At 45.3% G+C, this 19,760-nt stretch overlaps 1 protein-coding gene across 1 annotated transcript in view; it reads right to left on the reverse strand.

The window, feature by feature from the left end:
* LOC131290619 (paired box protein Pax-1-like) overlaps positions 1-19,368 on the reverse strand; it is a 73,946-nt gene extending 54,578 nt beyond the window's left edge. Inside the window, exon 1 of the mRNA XM_058319782.1 lies at positions 19,308-19,368. Within this exon, the coding sequence (XP_058175765.1) occupies positions 19,308-19,368 (61 nt within the window). The remainder of the gene's footprint in view (positions 1-19,307) is intronic.
* Between the last annotated feature and the right edge of the window lie 392 nt (positions 19,369-19,760).

The following is a 19,760-nucleotide window of genomic DNA, read 5'->3' on the forward strand; positions in this document are numbered from 1 at the left end:
CTGCCCGAGACGAAACACCGAAAGCGGCCAAAGGAGTTACGCAAAATTTAGCGCACGGACCGCCGAAGGAAATAAGGACCAAGCGAAGGGACCGCTCGCCCTGCCGGCCAGGGTTGATTGAACGTGACGGTCGGTTTTCTGCCGGCGGGCTGGCTTCAATCCCGAAGCCTATGGGCATCAAATTGGATTTGTGCTCTGAAAACCCAAATTAATACCGACGAAGGATAATCATGTTTCCGGATCTTGCGTGGAAAGCCAGCAGGGGTTCCCGCCAGAACCTCGGTCGGCCTTGCGGGTTTGGTTAATATGTTTCCATCGGGTGCTACCATATTGCAGTTTTACTGACTCCGTTTTTATCATTGTTCTGTGGGCTTTACCATTAAGAGGTAAACGCTGTAAGTTTGGGTGCCTTCGAAAAACGCGACTGCCGAAGCTCAGCAGATCGTAACCGGTACATAAAACTGGACCTTTTAACGAACAGTTTTCCAACGCATTCGCGCTTTTCCAATCACCACCCCTCGGGGGAGGGAAAAACGCAAAGGCACAATTACGACAGTGGACAATGACAATCTAAATTCCAAACAAAACCAATAGCGACCGTAGTGTGGGCTATTTATTTTATAATCTATAAGCGCGCTGGGGGCAAGTTTTGTCCCGCGACTGGTTCGTTCACCTTACCTCCCCGGGGGCAGGAAAAAAAACGTCTTCGACAAAAGGGCTCCGATTCGGTGTACAATTCCTTTCCAGCGTTGTTTAAAATTGTAATCCAAATAAAATCTAAAACTCTCAATTTTGTTGTTAACATTTCGATGTCCGATACCTTGGACAAGAGGGATGACTTCTGGATCAATTGACAGCCGATCGCTCCCATACGGTGTGATGACAGTTCTATCGATTTTGTAAACAAACTTGACTACATTGGCTAGGTGCATTATACAAGATTATTACAATAAAGTCTACTTAATGGACAATTATACTTTTGCAAGCAACAAAGCACTTCAAGAAACACAAGTAAAGGCTAAACTTTTTTACATGTCACGCATAAATATTCACTCACAATAAGTTGTTTATTTTGGGTTTTTGGATTTTTACTTCACTCACACCGCTTACTCCTTAAACAACGCGAAAAATAAGAGTATTCCCAAAAGTTTCCGAATAAAAATTTATGTAATTTAATTTACATCTAATACGCTTTCCATTGAATAATCGATACTGTGTATTAATTTGCTTTTGATGAGCAGTGGAAAAACCTGTCTATTGGTAGTTCTCCAGAACCTTCGCATATGGAAGAGGCTTCGAAAGGATGGAAGCAGGTGGAATTGGCTTCGTGCTGTCGGTTTGACAAGGGTCCGAGAGCAATGTTAAAGTTGCTTCTAAATTTATTCTTCCTCCCGCTTTCGATACGCAGATTTCGATTACAATAGTGTCTCATAATTCTCAACGCAGAGAAGCGCAGAAAACAGTTTCATTATTAACCAACTCAATTACTCACATCGGGGACGAAAAGGCGAGGAAAATAAATCTTTCAAATCAGGGGGTATGGGAGTTTGTCAGCACTCTTCTTGTATGTTGTTTACCTACTTCCCTTACTCAATCCCTCATTCGCTAGGTAATTATGCCGCCGTTGTTTGTCGTGCTTGGCGCAAACTATCTGTTTATACAATTTTCCGTTCTCGCCCTTTGCGTATCGGTAAGTTCCATTCATCGATGTCACTTGACGACTCATCCCCTAGCTAGGCTAGCGCCCGGAGGGGCAAACAGAACACCACCTCGATGTTGAAACGGGCCCTTCGCGACGTCCCGAGTAGTTACAACCCAAAAAATCGCTGTTAACATATGTTTCCCACTGGGACACCATCAGAGCATCATCATCGTCGCTCAGCGATGTCTTACTTCTCGGGTACGCGGAAGCTGTTTCCATTTTTTTTTTTTGTTTTGGGCCCCTTTGGAACGCATCCTTGGATGCATTTCATTACGTTTACGTCTCGCTCGTTCTCCTTCGTCTGCCACATTCGGCAATCGAACGAAACTTTGTACCAAATAAGAGCGATAGGTCCGAAGTCGCGGAGTCGGTAGTCTGTGCGAAAACTGATACGGCACCGGGGTTTTGGCTTAAGGGACAGACTGCCGGGGACGAACAGTGTTTTGGATGAGTAGAATGCAGCACGAACGGACGAGTACCGTCGTCGACGCGCCCGCTCGAAATCTGTTGAAGATAATAAATTATGGTCCTAGAACCTGAATTCACCGATCTGTCACCGTACAATGGGAAGGAGAGGGAAAGGGGTGGTAGGAACTATGGCGAGGAGTAGCACTTGACATCCACCACTCACGCCGGACTAGGCGAGGGTTTTTGACGAGATCCCCCGAAAACGGCGACTACGGTTCCAGAATTTCCGGAACCGGAAGGAGCGTGTGCAAGCGGCGTGGCGACGACCATGGTGGTGGTGGTGCTGCTGCTGCAGATGATGACGAACATGATGAAGTTACAACTTGTTACCCGAAAAAGCAAAACCATTATTCATCTTCGTCAGGGCCCGTTGTCGACGACAGGACACGACGACGACGCGAGGCCCCGAAAACTCAGTCTTGCGCAGCGGAAGGCAACAAAACGGCAATACCGCGCCTCGGCGCGAAGGGTACAGAGAGTGCACGAGGTCACAAGGGGCAGCTTATAGAGGCCCTCTCAATCCGGTGTGTTATTATGTTTTCGGCACAATTCATTACCTAAATGTCATCCAAATATAAATAATCGCATATCATTTCCCTTTTCCAGCACGGCCGGCGGGGAGGAGGTGCGGTGCAGGGAGGAAGGGAACTTGGGAATCAGACCAACCGGAGGCGGCTGGGGAAGGGAAACACTTCACCCTGCCGAGGCCAGTGCGTTTGGTCGCGTCCTCCTGCGCCCTTTCCGACCGTATAACTGATGTCTTTTGAGGGTCGCTTCGTTGTATCTATCAATCCATGTTTCTGTCTCTGTTGTGTTCGTGTTTTCTCGTCCTGCACGTGTCGTTGTTCTGGCAAAAGGATCCGCCATCGAGCGACAAACCGTATGCAAATCTACGCGTTCCCCTCTGGTAGCGTCCGCGAGTGGACACGAAGGCTGAACAAGAGGCTCGATAGGATGACGGATAGGCGGGCTAGTTGCAGGCCTAGAGAGCCACTAGCACTAGTGATGTGCGCTCTGAGTGAGAATGAGTGAGTGATTCGAATCTTAATATAGAATGAACGATCTAAATCCTAACGGATAGTTTTTGTGACTCCCTTTGATTTGAATCCTTAACTGGGATTCGAATCCCAAAAGAATGAACGAGTTGGTAAAAGAGTCGCTAGTCGCCATAGAGATTCGAATCCCAGTTTGGGATCACTAGATGGGCGACTAGCGACTCTTTTACCAACTCGTTCATTCTTTTGGGTTTCGAATCCCATATAGTGATTCCCAAACTGGGATTCGAATCACAACTTGGGATTCGAAACACAACTTGGGATTCGAATCTCTATGGCGACTAGTGACTCTTTTACCCACTCGTTCATTCTTTTGCGATTCGAATCCCAGTTAAGGTTTCAAATCACCTCGATGGTTAATGAATCATTTTACACGTTTTAAATCACAAAAGAGTGACTTAAAGATTCGAATCATCGTGATGATTATTCACTCTGATTCAAATCTATAAAAAGAGTTGTTATTCTCATCACTAACTAACGTCACCAGTCTGTCGGTGTGTGTGTGTGTGTGTGTGTGTGTTGCTTGTGTGCGGTATAATGTCTATCCCGAATTCCACCGCTACAAGCCATTTGCGATCGCGTTGTCACTCTCGATCGAAAAGGATCATCTTTCCCTTCCCCAGGCAGCCCGTATCGGCCGCACTGGAACACACGATTAGCCTTTATTCTTTTCCCCTGTGTGTGTGTGTGTGCCCTCTACTCGTGCCTGCCCTCCCCCCTCCCCGAATGCCCGCACGAACCGCAGAGGCGAACCGGCGAGAACAATCGTATCGCGTGTTGGCTCTTGGCGCGCATCCCCGTATACGATAGCGTGGCGAACCGGTAAGTCAGACCCCGTCCGTCGGTCTCCCTCCCCGCTTCCTGCCAGCCCCTTGCAATTCGGGGCAAATCGAACGGAGATCGGTATCGGTCCGACCTCGACTCGATCCAATTCCATCGAAGAGATCTGACTCGCGATACCAACCGCTCGGAACATGATGCGCAATACCATCGCTGGCCGAACCCAAGAGTGCGTGCATGTGTGAATGTGCGCGAGATAGCATCACCCGACGAAGGGAAAAAAAAACGCATCATTCAAAAGCGAAAGGTAAACAGATCGCACGGGCCAGTGCGTTTGAAAGGAATCGAAAACGGACGAAAGGGAGACAGTTCGAAAGCAGGGATAAGGATCTAAAAAGGCTGGAAGGTCTACCGAGCGATATCTCTCACTCCTACTAGCGGCCGCACATGCACACTTACGCGCCGGTAGCTTGACGAGATAATCTTTTGAGCATCCCGAGCCATCCCGCAACACCAGTAGCAGAGGCGGTATGGCAGAAATAAAAGGCGAAACAGGCAAGTAAACCCGATCGGGGCATCAATCAGATCCCGAACGGTTTTTGGAAGTTCACTACTTGCCACTTCGATACCTCGTTCAGAATGTGTTGCCCGTGCTTGCCTTCGCTATCCCTCTTCTCATTTCAGTTCGGGCCGCTCGATCCCGGAATTTGAAGAAAAGCTCCGGAGTTCGGTGTATACCTTTCGCTGGCAGGGTTCAGATATTGGTTTGGGCATGTATTCCTCTTCCATTTACGGCTAAACGGACCCAAACCATCCCGAAAGACTGACTGACTGATCGACTGACTCGAGCCGACGTTCTGCCCGGGGTCGCCACGATCGGAACGGTGGAGTATTGAATGACAAACACAGCCATCGCCAGAAGCAGAGCGCTGGGTTGCAAGCGACCTGACATCTGATATCCTTCCCGTGCGGACCTTGTGCCCGCGGCTCGGGAAAGTCCCAACATGGACCGGGGGCCGGACCCAATTACTTCCCGCTGTCATTCTGCTCTAGCTTGCGTTCGCTTCCTGTGCTCCAGCTGACGAAGGTGCGCGATCCTAATGACTTAGGCGAACGCTGATTGACCTCCAATTATTGATCCGCGCCACGCAGAGAACAAGTTGCTGGCGAGGTTTATATTGAAATTGTCAACGATTACGATTCCTCGCTACATTCATATGAAATATTTACGATTCCCGAACGGCGTTGAGTTTCGGAATCGCATTGCTAGAAATACAAATACACTAAGGAACGTAAGTATTTACTTGAGAACTGCAACATTGAAGCAATGGGTTCCTTACAAATCTGAATGATCAATGTTCATATAAATAAACATGGTGTAAACATTAGAAAACCTGGTTATTGTAGATAATGCATCCTAATTTAAAGGTCATTGGGATACACTGTACACTAAATGACTAGCAAGGTACACAAATAAGAGCAGCAGAAGTTCTAAGCACCACGTTAAAGGCTTCTCATTCACATGTTGTGCCGCAAAATGATGTCAGTTTAACAAGATAATGCAGGGATCGATTAAAATTCAGATAAAAAACCTATAGGAGATTATTCCGACACGAATTTGCATCAAAAAATGACTGTGAAAATTGAATCCACTACTTCGGTCCTTGTTAAACTCTTTTCTAAAATGTATTAAAATAAGTAAAAATTATCGTTACAGCTTCCTTTATGCAGTTGTATGTGTATAGTAGCTTACAAGCATACATTATTCAACGAATTTAATTCTATATTTTTTTACCATGCGAAACTACGTATAAAGTTTACAAAACGACCATACAATAAACCGCTTTGAAGAAAAAGATTTATAAACTAAACATCGAAGGTGACTCTAGAGAAAGTGAACGAACCTGAAATCTTCCTGATAGCAATAACAAAATTAATCTCCAAACAGAAAACAAGTTATCTAACGGAACAGAAAGTAATTGAACATATGTAACAAATGTATCTTTATTCGGCAGAGCAGAATCGACCATTCCCAAAATGCCACATTGCCAAACTATTGAAGAAAAAACATTGCTCCCAATTCGTTTTGTTTTTTTCCGACAGATGTAGCGTCTAAAGAAAAGGGGTTTCAACAGCCAAAACCGCTACGTCCACAGGATCAGTGGCACCTGGGGGAAGGCGAGGAAAACTTTTTCTTTTCTCAGGCACCTCCTGAGCTCGGTTTGTTTTTATTTTCGGCTTCTCGCCAATACCGGTGATAGGCGTGCTCACACGCAAGGATGTCATTTAATCTCCCATCATTCGAAGAGCCCACATTGCACAAGATACGAAAATAAGAAAGAAAAAAAAAATTAACCAACACCAAATGTTACCGAAGGTATGAAAGGTAAATGATCCTTTCAATTATTTAATGTGTGGATTTTTGCTTCTCCTTATCGTCCTTATTTGGTCGCTAATTTTTTCGTCCCTTTCGAAAAGGTGTGTGTGTGTGTGTGAGAAGTGTAGAAGAGCGGTTGGCATTGACGCATCCCCGTGCAGATAGCGCACCGCAGGGCTGTAGTGAAATCTCGGAGATCGGGTTTCAACATCTCACACCGACCGAGGTCATCACCATCCTTATCCTCTCACAGAAGCGGCGATTCGGCAACAACGGGAACAAAGACGGTGAAATTAATGATAATAAAAAAAAAAAAAAAACACATGCTAAACCCCTACCCCGTAGAAGGCCGGAGAAGAAGGGAAAAGTAAAAGTTATAAAATGAAATAAAAACGTATCCATTTCAACACCCTCGGCCGAGGCCGGGGCAGGATTCGATTTTCCTCCTGGCGGATCTGTGTTTTAATGCTCCTGAACAGGCTTTCCTTTCTGGATTCTTTTCTTTTCCTTTTCAAACAAAGCATTTTTAATCTCCTTTGGCCTGCGCAGAGTTTCCTTTAAAAGGATGTCGGCAAGGGAAGGGGATGGTGGTCGTGAAAGTCCTTCAAATCGTACCGGCAAAGTCTTAAGCCTGCCTGCCCGTCTTGTTCTCGTGGTGGAGAATTTGTGGCAGGATTAATCTTTCCGCGCCGTAAGATATTGTAGTGATGCATTTTCCTTTCGCGCATTTCCGTATATGTGTGTGTCGTGAGCAAATTCAACAACGAACATACCGGCTTAATATTTTCACTTTACAGCAATCAACAAGCTTCTACTACAGGACTTATTTAGAAACTCAAAACATCTATAATTGTTAACTCAAATGGCGGTTTTTGCTCTTATACCATGTCTTCGAGTTGCCGGTCAAAGGACTCTGTCAAACAGTTCGGGAAAAACTTGCATTACAACTCTCGAACGCAAAACTCTAACAAGACAATTTTTATTAAATTAAATACGTTCAAAAATATAACTCTTCACAACTATTCCAATGTTTAAGAAATGTAACAGTTGTTCAACACCAGTTGCACAGTTGAGCATGGGCAACATCGACTAAAGTTTTCTCTTATTTTGACAATTCTTATGTTTGCTATCTAGGAAAACGTCTAGGAAATTTAATTTTAATAATTTTTTTGATTTTTAATTAATTAGTTTTATTGATTTTTCATTTAATTTCTCCTAGCCCCAAGCACCAAACAAACCGATCTTCTCGAGTAACAAATATGAAACCTGAAACTATCTCACAAAGCGATGGAGGTAAGAATCAATTGCCACTGCCAAAAGAAAAACCAACGGGGTTGAAGGAGGAAAAACTACAAAAGCGTTGCATACGCAGATACGGACTCGATGAAAGTGGACTTTAAATAAAATGGATCTGTCATCAAAGGCCAGAACGGGCTGGGAAAGGGTTCCCGGGTCGTGGATTCCCTCAGCAGTTTGTTTTCCCATTGTTTTTCCTGCTATTTGCCTCAAACAAAATCGAGATGTTATCTGGTGTTCCTCCGACAGTAAAAAAAAAGAAAAAAAAGGCAAACGAACAAACGAGGGACGACGGGGAAACAGGGGACGCACGAAGTTGCACAAATCGCGCGCAACAATCGGCTGCTGCCATTTTCCGCTACCATTCCAAGCGGCAACCAAATGCCGGCGTTATCGCGCGCCAAATCAGGGCAGCGGGTAGAGAGAGGGTGGGGGGGAAAACCGTAACACGTCAAAACATCATCGCAGGGAAAATCGGCCCTCCTCTCGCGTAAGCTGAAACCTTCGAACACTAATGTCTGACGATGACATTAAAGTAATTATTTTTATTTGGTCGACAATAATGCATTTTATTCGGCACCACTTGAAGTATGAAGGCGAAAGCCGGAACCTCTATCGGGCAGCTTTATCGAGGCTCAGCCTTATCGCGCCATCGCGGGACACACACACACACACAACATTGAGCTGATGCTAGCGAATGCGAAACATGGAGGAGCGAAAACACAGGACAGCCGTAAGTGGAAACTCCGTTCCATATATCGGTGGAAAGTCGACGGACTCCGGAAGGGGTGCGGTCGGGGACGGCGAACCGTAAAAGGGGCACAGATCGCAACTGTCTCGGCCGGAAAATCGTTATCTAGGTTTACCCGCGCTCCGGAATCGACTCTTCGGGTGAAAAGCCCGCTCGTCGCTCAAACATTTCCCTTTCGGCCGGATAGCAGGAGCGAAAGAACAAGGAGCGTAGGGTCGGATGAGAGATTTTTAACTTTCCTCCCTTTTGAACAGGGAAAATCTTCGGCTGCGGGGTTGAATGTGGACCGGGAAAATGGATGCCAAACGATCTGATAGGAATGCCGTGCGCATTCTGGCTCGGAAGTGTATATCGATTTGTTTTTCCTTTGATGGAAATCGAAATAAATCCCTGGCTTGCTATTATTTGAGGGTGGAATGGAGCATAGGGTAAAGAAGGGGGAGGGGTGGGGGGGGGGGGGTGGAGAGAGAGCGAAAAGGCACCAGTGTAACGTGGCAAAGAGAAGCGAGTAGAAATGAAATTTGTGAAATTGGATTGCGGTAAACCGATGCTGAAAAAAAGAAAACTAGAAAACGAGCGAACTCAACCACCTTGCTCTTCCCCGCGGCACCATCACCCCGCAACCGACGTGACAAATCCACAGTGAAAGCCGAGACCGATTGCTTGTCTTAAGTGGTTCAGGCTGTTTATCTCTCTGGAATGCTCGGGCGGTCCCTTGGGGAAATGCGCTTTTCCCCGTTAAAAGGGAAAATGTGGAAGTCGGTCAGCGTTTAAAGGAAGCTATCAATGTCCTTGGAGGTACGTACGCCAGCTTCCTACTCAATTTTTCGTTGTTTAATCGCATGAATTATTGTAAAGTTTAAAAGCTGCGACAGTTTAAGTCAAATATTTTCTGTCAGTTGTGTTTTATAAAAATAAAATTGTAAATGGTACGAAATAGTTTTTTACGTTACATTTCGAAATTCGCTTGGGGACGTGTAATGTACAGTTACATTTGTAACTTATATTTTTCACTGTTAGATATGGATAGCGAGCGATCATCAAATATATTGTTTCTAGTTCGATTTTCGGTATACTTTGATATTGCTTTATCATTTTTAAATTTTCGCCTTTCAATCCTTGGTAGAATATCTTTTCTTTTACTGTTTCGGTCTAATCTTTCACGGGTAAAAGTTTGTATTGTTACTCGATGCTTAAATTAATCAAAGGATTTAATAATAGAAGAGCGATTTCAAATGTATTCTCTTTCAACAGTTTTTTTTTTAATTTGTTAAAAGAAGTAGAACAGAACGAAGTAAGATAGAGACAAGTAATAAAAGCTAATTTTCAATAGCAATTTGTTATGTCGTCTCGGTTGAGACATTTTTAACTTATTTAGATTACATTGTTGAATTAAATAAATTGTTAATGGTATATGTACAACAACGTGTTGTTATAGTGGAAATGGAAATCATAAAATTAAAATTTATTACTACTGATAAACATGAAAACCATTTGCAATAAAACTTCTAAAACAAATAAGTAAAACTTTAGCCTTAAGTGTAGGTACATTTAGGATAATGTAAATGTCTTGAGGACCCCGATTATCCCACCGCTTGGGGCCCCGGAATGTAGTATGTTGGAAAAGGCGTCAAGATTAACGCATCCTCTCTCTGGAATTCTGGAGTGTCAGCCGGTTTGATTTTTCTTACCTTTCAATTGAAACGAACGCAGACGCCGTAGGAGATTTGCAGTCAAAGGCAAAGAAGGAGCTTCCCAGTGAATGGGGCACAGTTTCCGTGCAGTGCATGCGCACAAAGAAGAAGACACTCAACCATGCCCCCCCCCTCCCCGCAATAAAAGCCGAGAAAATGGCGTCCTAGGGATAAGAAGGCCGTGTTAAAGGATTGCCGCAAGGAAACTTCTTTGACGGTGCTTTCCTTCGCAACGTGAATGTAGACCCCGTAGGTGATCCCGTGCAAACACGCACGCATACACACACACACACACACATGAGTCCATGTGGTTTGCGGTGCCCAATTTTGGGTTCCCTTTTCAGTTTTAAATCCATTGAGTAACCCCGGATTCAAGGGGATCTTAATTTTTATGGGTACGTGCATTGTTGCATTATGAGTGTGTGGCTCATTGGGTTAATATTTCGGGCGTATCGGGCTCAAAACCCCTCCCCACCCCCCCGTAGCCCGGCATCTGTTTGCTGCCGTGGGCTTTAAGGGCAGTATCCTTTTTCTAGTCCAATTGTACCTTCTTCTTTCTCCGTCGCTCGTTCTCTTTCTCGATTCTTTCTTGTTTTCAAGCAGGCTTTACTCATTTTCTCGAGTACCGCAGCACTTCAATTTCTAATCCGACCTTGCCCTGCGACACACAATGGCCAGAAATTCGCAAGAGCTGAAGGATCAATGAAGGAAAAAAGGGATCTTCGCCGCGAAGATCTTCGACGAGGGCGAAGGACCGCATTCGAAAGTGAAAGCCCGAAAGGCAGCGGACCTCGAGCCGATGGGGGAGTGGGAAAGAGGAAGGATAGATTACAAACGCCGTGGTTTTGGCGGTTCCCGGGGTGAAAGGAGACGGGCATCACAACAGCCCACAAAAGGATTACATTTGAGGTGTTAATGCGGATCAGCGTCCGCTTTCTAAAACTATTAGCCGTTTCAGGACACTTGCCGGACCACTTTGCCACTCACTGCCCTCCTGCCTGTCGAGCGCTTGTTCGTTTATACGAAATTTGCTTATCTAATCGATTGGCAAAATAGATCCGCCGGAGCTGCCGCATGCGTTTGGAGGACGGCGCAGGTTGTTGTAGGAAGCCCAGCCGGTAACAAAGGGTAGGATACACCCGAAAAATCGAGCCCTTGCGGCACAAGGACCTCCGGATTTGGAGGATTTGTGTACAAGCGGCAAAGAATGGACAATTAACGATAATCGATAAGACCGTTACCCTGCGCTGAGGACCTACCTGGCTGAAACGTGCGCCCATTTGCGTCATGTTTGCATTCGACCGAGTTTGAGGATGGTTCAGTATGTGAGCGAAAAAAAAAATTTTCAAGTTGTTCGAATTTCACGTGACTTAAAACTTTAACAAATTGAAATGTATTCGAGAGAACCATGAACTACGCATCGTTACAGAGCATTTTTCCTGTAAGAAGCGCTACAATAGATATATTTTTTCTCGTCTTAGCTGTGAGTGGTAGCTTTCATCTCTTTAATTATTAATTTTAACTAACATTTAATAATTTATTTATAATTTACATATAAATAGCGCGTTCAAACCGAAAGCATGTAAAAATTCAATTTCGCATTGTTCCGTAGGGTTTTTGTAGAAAAACATCATCCCAGGTAAACGTAAGCCGAGGCTGAGTCTAGAGTTAAGGTCGGAGAAGACGTTTGTTTGTTTCATTGGTAATTGTGTGCACCTATCGAGACATCCAGCTGTAACAACTTGGAAAACAAACTTTGCTTGAGAACAATTTTTCCTGACCTACTGAACTTTACAGAGAAGAAAAAATTGGTGTTACTGGTAAATGCCAAATGTGGCTTCGTTTTGAGACGGAAAATACTGGAATCGCTCCTACATTTTGGAATTACCTAATTTGTTTACCGATACCGATTCAAAGTATTGCCCGTCCGAAGCTATAACCTTTTCCCATCTTTCAGGCAATTTATGTATTCCATTCCGTTTCGAAATGTCTCGCTGAGTCACTCCCAACGATTTACCAAGTTCGTCTTGCGTTTGACACGAATCCTCATCGAGAAGCGTCTCTAATTCTTCGTCTTCAAACCTTTTTTTGTTGTCCTGGGCGTTCGTTGTTTTTGATGTCAAAATCGCCCCTTTCGAAGCGTTGAAACCATTCAAAACACTGTGTTTTCGCTAAAGCCTCGTCGCCATAAACTTCTACAAGCAAACGATAACTTTCCGTAGCAGTTTTCTTTGCAAAAAAAAAAAAAAAAAAAAAAAATGACCCAACAGAACCTCCCGCAAATGCTGGCTTTTTCTCCAATTTTCGAAGTTATTCATCGTGAAAAATAATAATGTTAAAATTGTTTTGTTGACTGATTTTGATAGCTGTCAAATGTACCTTCAAAATGACATATATATAAAGTTCGCGCTTTCACCATATTTGCTACTACGGACATCTAGCGTCAGATTCATTGTTCATTGTTCTATATTCATTGGGCTCATTGTTCTATATTTCCTTAATATTTTAACAAAATAGACACTTCTTATCAAAATCTTTCGTTCTTCCGTAGGGCAAGGGTATTTTGGAGTTTTTGGGTTTCTTTTTTTTTTTGGGGGAATGCCAAACCAAACGACCGGTCTAGAAGCCACTGTGCGGTCGTAGGTGAAGGAAAAAAAAACCCGGCTAACCCAAAACCAAAATATAACAAATAAAGCCCTCTTCAGTTTTGGGACGCAAACCGTGCCAGAGTTCCGGACGGAACCTGTCGTGGTATGTGCTACCGTATATGCCGCTCTAGAAGAAGCCAGCGACCGCCAGCGAAGGGCGACGGGGGAACCCCGACCGTCTCGGCCAGCCATTCGGAAACCGAAGTCACCAGACCTCGAAGCAACAACAAAAAGAAAAAAAGAAAAGAAAACAGGGCTGGTGGTACCAGGAGCGGGGTCCTAATAATACTCTGAACGCCCGGTAGCTAATCAACCTTTCAAAATCAATCATATCAAAATGTTCGCTCGCGCCGTGCCCTCGCTACCCCGCTCCTTCATCCATTCTTCCTCTGTCTCTGCCAGCTCGACGTCGAGAGATGATAATTTTTCACTTGCAGCTTCCAGTAGCCGAGACAGTGTACGGTTACACCGGTAGTTGGTCTCAGTCTTTTCCGTTTTCTTTTTGAGCTGGAGCACGGAACCTCAACCCGGATCATCCTGCGGCCCACAATCCCCCCGACCCTTGTCAACAGGCCCGCAAGGTGAAGCAAATCAAAACAGATGTAATTCGATACTGGAACACGGATAAATTCGTCTCCCGGCGTTATCTGGCCGGGGGTTTTTCTTGAAATGGTTTGTAGCCAATAGAGGCAGGCAAGGATGGAAAAAGAGACTGTTGCCGATTGCCGCGAGTCAATATGGCGGGAAGTGTGCGGTCTTCCGCCGACAGCACGGATTCATTTGACATTCTTCAACTATGTTGGATGGTATGAAAGGGGAAGAGAAGTAAAACAATGACAAATTCTGCGAGCGACATTGAACTAAACACACACACACACACACACACACGTATAGGCAGGCACTTACACACGTAAAAACACACCAATTCACACTCGCAGGTACGATCCGGTAGAACTCGGAAGCAATTGCTGCTAATTGTGCGCTTTGCTGCGCGCGGGAAAGAGTAACGGAAGCAAACAGAAAAGCACAAAAATCAAGCACTTTACCTACATCGGCTCATCCCTTCGCAGGTGCGGGGTGCGGGTTAACCAATTAACAACATTTTACCACACCACCGCACCACGGGAAAAAGGGGCGAAACACAAAACGTCAAAGCGCGAGCCGGACGCTATTAGACTTTTTTCTTCTGTTCTATTTGGTTACGGTTTTCCGTTCGCTTCTTGTTTACCGCCGACCGGAAAACGGTAGCACACAAACGGGATCTTGGCTCAGGTTCTTTAGCCCGGTGTCCAGAGATTGTTCTCTCCCCCCCGGGCCCAACACACTCACGGCAAAGCTCGCGCATCCTAAACACACAAGACCTCGAGAAGCCACTAACAGCTTTTCCAACAAATCAAACGCGATGACCGCCACATCCAATCCCCGATCGGGTTTTGACGAGGGTGGAACGGTACGGGGAGCGGAGTGCGTCGATCAAACAAAAAAAAAAAAACAAAAAGAATAGGTAGGGTAGGTAGAACGTCCTGATAAGAAGAAAAAAAAACCCTGGTAAAGCACGATTTTGATATTCTGGGTTTTTGTGTCGATCTGATGAGGTCTCTCTTTCTCTCTCATACACACACACACCAACAACGAAGTCCCCACCACACCACATACAACCGCCAGAGTGCGCAGAATCCACAAATCACATTATTACCCCCAGCATTAGGATCCCCCCCCCTTACTAACCCCAAATAATCATCATCGATTTTCCCAAGCATCCGCAGGACATGGCCGCCCGCTTTTCCCAACCGAGATGCCAGTTTTTTCCAGGGTTACCCAGCGGCGTTCCACTTTTGAGCGGCCGGCTCCGGTCCCTCCTTGGGAATTTCGGGGAAAGAAATATCCTTTACGAAGAATAAGTGTCTAGCACAGTTCCGTCGATTTTTCCCGGACGCGGAGAACATCCTGCCTTTAGAGCAAGAAAATATAAGTACCGTAAAATACACGCATACACACATACACACGCACACATCGGAACACAGGCGGTGGTGAAAGTATTCGCTATCCAACTCAGCAAAACGTAGAGCATGGTCCGTTGGAAATGGGTTTTATCGATTTTCCTTGGAACCCCATACCCGCAACCCCGCCCGGGAATTTAAAGTAAAAAAATGAAGAAATAGACATGGAGATAGATAGAGCGAGAGAAAGTGCTAGGATAAAATAGGAGGAGGAAAAAGGTTAGGTTTCATTTTTCCTTCTACGCACTGCGGATTTCCCATAAAATCTTGGTTGTGTTTGGAAATTTTTCAAAAATTTTACTAATGCGGGGTAATGGGTTTGAGATATTGAATCGAGTCAAAACTATTTACAACTGTTCGCTAGGACATCTTAGCATAAACATTACATCGATTGAAGTAGATCCTGGTATAATCCAAGGGACAACCCAACGAGCAAAGAAACTGAGAAGCCCATCAGTGAGTAGCTCACTAACCCACCTAATAAGGCTCCGTCAAGGAGTTAGACCACCATTGAAAGACCTATTCATCCATGTTGTCAAACTTGTTTGGGGGTTTTATATACCAGCATCGAGTTTACCGATTGTTTTGGGTTGATCTACTTCGAACATTAAGAATGCTCCCGGTGATGACCGTACTCCACTTCCTACCCACGAAAACTACCCAGAATTATTGCAAATTGCAACTTCCAAAGCCACTTTAAACAGTAAAACTAACAGTAAAACAACAAGGACAAATCGTAAGTTTCATGTTATTCTTAGATTATATTATTGTTGACAAATGAGGAAATTTAGTATAAAGATAAGTAATTAAGCAAGTAAATAAACAAATTGGGAAAGCTCAATGGCGCAACGGTAGCCCGAAGACACACCACACCAAACGTTCTTGGTTCCCCTTGCACAATACAGTATTGAAAGTTATCAATTGATGATAGTTCTTGTTGTTAAAAATGGGGATAAGAAGTTGTCAAGTAAAGAAACATTTTCTCTACTTTGGGCAACAACGAAACGGAGGTGGTTTACAAAACTCTTCTAAGGTACCTCCAAAATCACTATACTGCCAAAGAGCATCTAACTTTAACAAACAGCAAGACTCTTTTAAGAATTCAGATCAAAACAAATCTGCAAAATCTTTACTCCATAGAATTGGGGAAATGAATCAGCGAAGCACTAACTTCAATTTTGTTGATAGATTTGGTGTTTCCTTTACCTAGTGACTCGCTGTTTGTTTACAAGTTCTGGTCCAATGGACGTTACCTGAACTTCTTGTTTTCAGCAACCAGTAGTAGACCAGCAACACGAAGAGAGAGTGTTCTAGTAGTTCTAGATTTTTTTAATGGCTTACTTTCTTACAGTAACACGTTGGTCGTAGTGTATTGTACTAAGGGTCACAAACTTGTCTGAGACGACCGACTGTCCACGAATGCAGAGGGAAAAATGTCTAATAATGGGAAGGCATAAACGAAAACGGCCGTACGAAAAGAATATAGTATAGAAGCTAGTCATCTCGAGCCAGCTTGATTGATGGTCTAAAACGGCTCGACTTAAAATGTCTGCAATTAAAGCGTTCACCCTGCGCTTACTCACCTGGCTCCATTTTAGACGCTCTGTGTGTCGTTTTCCAAGCGGCTTTCAAGACGGATGCTGTTTGCTTTCACTTTTGATAGTAGAGCAGCTCTAACTGGCACTTTTTTTGATTGATGTAACACCGAAAGTCCTGCCCTGCCCTGCGTCGGAGGCCAGGTCGGAACCGACCCCGGTTTCACCAACACCCAAAGAACCTTGATTGTAGCGTAGCCTGATATCGCCGGCCGACTATTTTCCATGCACCACAAGCACTCGAAACATTGCACGTTCCGCAAACAACTTAGGACGAACAAGGAAAAACACACACGCGAAAAACCAAACGCGCGACGGACGGTGGGTAACACAGCACGAGAGGGAAAATGTAGAACTGCGCCTCGGCGGTTCGGTGGAAGGAAGTCAAAGTTCTTCCCGTGACTCCTTACGAAAGGAGTGAACGGTACGGTTTGTGCTTTACGCTCGTTTTATCAGCGCTTTTCTTTGAACCTCGGTTTCTTTAGTTGCCTTTTGTGGGGAGCTTTCTCGCGGACGCCCAGACTGGGTAGAAATGTCTCTCGATTGACTCCTTTTTGTACTATCCGTTTCTGTTCGGGAATTTTCCGTTCTTCCTGTGTGTTTTTGTCTTTTGTGACTTTCCCCGGTTACTAATCCCTAGTCCATTGTCGTCGGGTTCGCAATTTTCTTCCCATTCTTCACTGGCGCGCTCGAAAACGCATGGCAATAAATTCTTCACACTCGGCACACAAAACCACACCGCAAGTGTTTCTAAACGCTGCACCAGGTGCCGGTTTCCCAGGCGCCTTTCCACGCGGAAAAACGGACACTGCTTGCGTAAGGCACCTTATCACCGCACGTCTCGGATGATTACTACCACTTATCTGGTCGCTTTTCTTTACCCAAACATTCCGGCCGTTTAGTTTTTTGGCGGTGAATAGTCTGATAGAGTCTGAAGTGGCCTCGCGGGTCGAGACCACTCTTCCGCTGGACACTGGGTGGAGTGGTGAAGGTGGATAGTGGTTGCGGTGGTAGGTTCCGTGCGTTATCCTTGCCCTTCGGTTGAGAATGGTGTTGACAGACGTGGGCGGCGTGTGGGTGTGTGTATGTGACACCGATACGTTGGGGTTCGTTTTTCCGAATTGAGTTCTGTTGGTTTGCTTTGTATTTTCGTTTTGCTTTTTGTTTGCGTGCGTGGCGTTAAATGGGTATGGAAATCAACAAATCGTACGCTACCCTGCTAGCAAACGGCCATGACCACGGCGAACGACCGCGACGTCGATGACGAAAACAAACTCAAGGAACACGACGGTACTACGATTCACGCGCTCCGAGCTATCGCTCTGCTCCAAACGTACTGCTCCGGACGCTGGCGGCCCGGTTCAAGCGGAGCAGCAATGCACACGGATACTTCTCGCTCACTGATTGATCATCTCAAAGCCCCCCACACAGGAAAAAGGGCGCTCCCTGTTCACTCGCTCTCGCGCGTACGATCACCCGGCGGGTCTCCGAAGCGCTGTGCTCCCGCTCACCACACTGTCTTTCTCCCGCACACGCGATCAAATCGCGTAATCCTGCTGCGAAGCTGCGAAACACACTGATCCTCGAGCGGCAGATGCCGAACCGCCGCGTCTCTATATCTTTCGCACGTCACGGCGCGAATGGGAATGAGTCCGGACGGAAGCGGTGCCGGGGTGTTCGCCGCGAGCAAGGATGGATGGGACGGCTGTACAACCGAGGGGGCGTTGCCAGCAGTGTTCGCCAATCAACATCAATTGCCGCTCACGCCAAACCTCTCTCGGTCTTGCCAGCCTACGAGCACACCATCAACAACTTCGCTGGGCGGAGCAACTCTCTGTGACGGAGCATCCGAATGCGGCGAGTGACAGAGACAACCAGACATGCCGCATAGCTTTGCTCTATCCCCTTCTTTTTAATTTTTTCTCACTCTCTCTCTCTCTCTCACGCACACCTTTGCTCTCCCTCTTTCGGGAAGCTGATGACATGCTGATAATAAACACCCGTGATTGAAACCTTCTCGCGATTCCGCTCCTTGCGCTCAACCACAGGATTGTTTTCACACACAATTTGAGAATCCGAAACCCATTTTATCGACGAACTTGCGTGCTCTGTGTTCTTGCTTCGCTCGCGTATCCTTCATTTTGTGGTGCTTTTGCCGTCAGGCATATTTTACATCCCTCTATGATCGGGGTATCTCATAAGTTGCTCAACTTTTCACTTCTCCAACTTTTATTCTTCTATCAATGGTTCATTCCTTTTTTTATTTCCATCTCTACGTTTGTTCTTGTTTAATACTTTTTACTATAGGTATTTGTAAATATAAGGTAACTTTTTTTTTATAAATCTGCTGTACTGTTTAGATTTTCTTCTAGTGATTAAACAACATATTGTTTAGTTAAAACCAAAGTAATCCAAAATTGCTTTTATTGATTTTCAACCCCATAGACAGCGGAATTAGCAACCGGAAAAGAAAAATCATATTAGAAAGATACGCCATAATGCGAAACACACGCAGAATTCTGCCGCTGACAACAGAACAATAGAGTGGCGTGTACCGTTTTGGTACCGATTTGAATGGCACTACGTCACAAATTTTCCTTGTTACAGCAGTACGCCTACAGATAGGTTGGGCTTTTTTTTTTTGTTTTTCTCCTCATTCGTATGAAGCAGATAAATATTGCTAAAGCAGAAAATGGAAAGCGAACGTGCGGAGGGAAGCTTTGGATGGGCGAAGGCCGAAGGTCATCAGACCGCGAAGTTTGCAGTTTCCGTCGCCTTTTCATGATTGTTGCTTTTCCTGTTGGCTGTTTTTTGCTGTAAGAGTTACTGTTTCGTTTCATTTCACCATTTTTCGGCAAGTCCTGTGTAATTTCGTCACTCTTTACATCTCTGTTCTTATCGACTCTAGCTATCTTCCTTCGTTTTCTTCCTGCTACCTTACCTTCATCGTTTTCCTTCCTCGGAGAGTTGGTAAGTAGCGTCGTTTCACCTCGTTTAGCCATTATGTCTGGTTTTCCCAATCCGGTGCTCCCCTGTCCATTCCGCTCTCCAACCCGTACCTAAAAATCCCCGGGTCCGTTCGTCCGTAAAGAGGTCACCAGAGCGAAGGCAGGGGATACACGAATTACACACTCAATTTTCCAATCGTTGAGCGGCACGAGCGGAACGGAAACGGGTGGATGAAGGTACGCAGAAGCCGAGCGGCGTAACCGGCCGAACAGGGAAAACGATCCTTCGATCCGGTCGCGCCATACTCGCGAGATACTGGAACCGAATTGTTTTGTTGAGCTGCCAATGGCAGTGTAAACACACGCACACCAGCAACCAAAACCGGATGGTCAGGATATGTGTCCTGCACCTTGTACCTGAGTACAGAAAAAAGTAACGCTTCGTA

Source organism: Anopheles ziemanni, chromosome X (genome assembly GCF_943734765.1).
Source record: "Anopheles ziemanni chromosome X, idAnoZiCoDA_A2_x.2, whole genome shotgun sequence".
NCBI classification, from domain to species: domain Eukaryota; kingdom Metazoa; phylum Arthropoda; class Insecta; order Diptera; family Culicidae; genus Anopheles; species Anopheles ziemanni.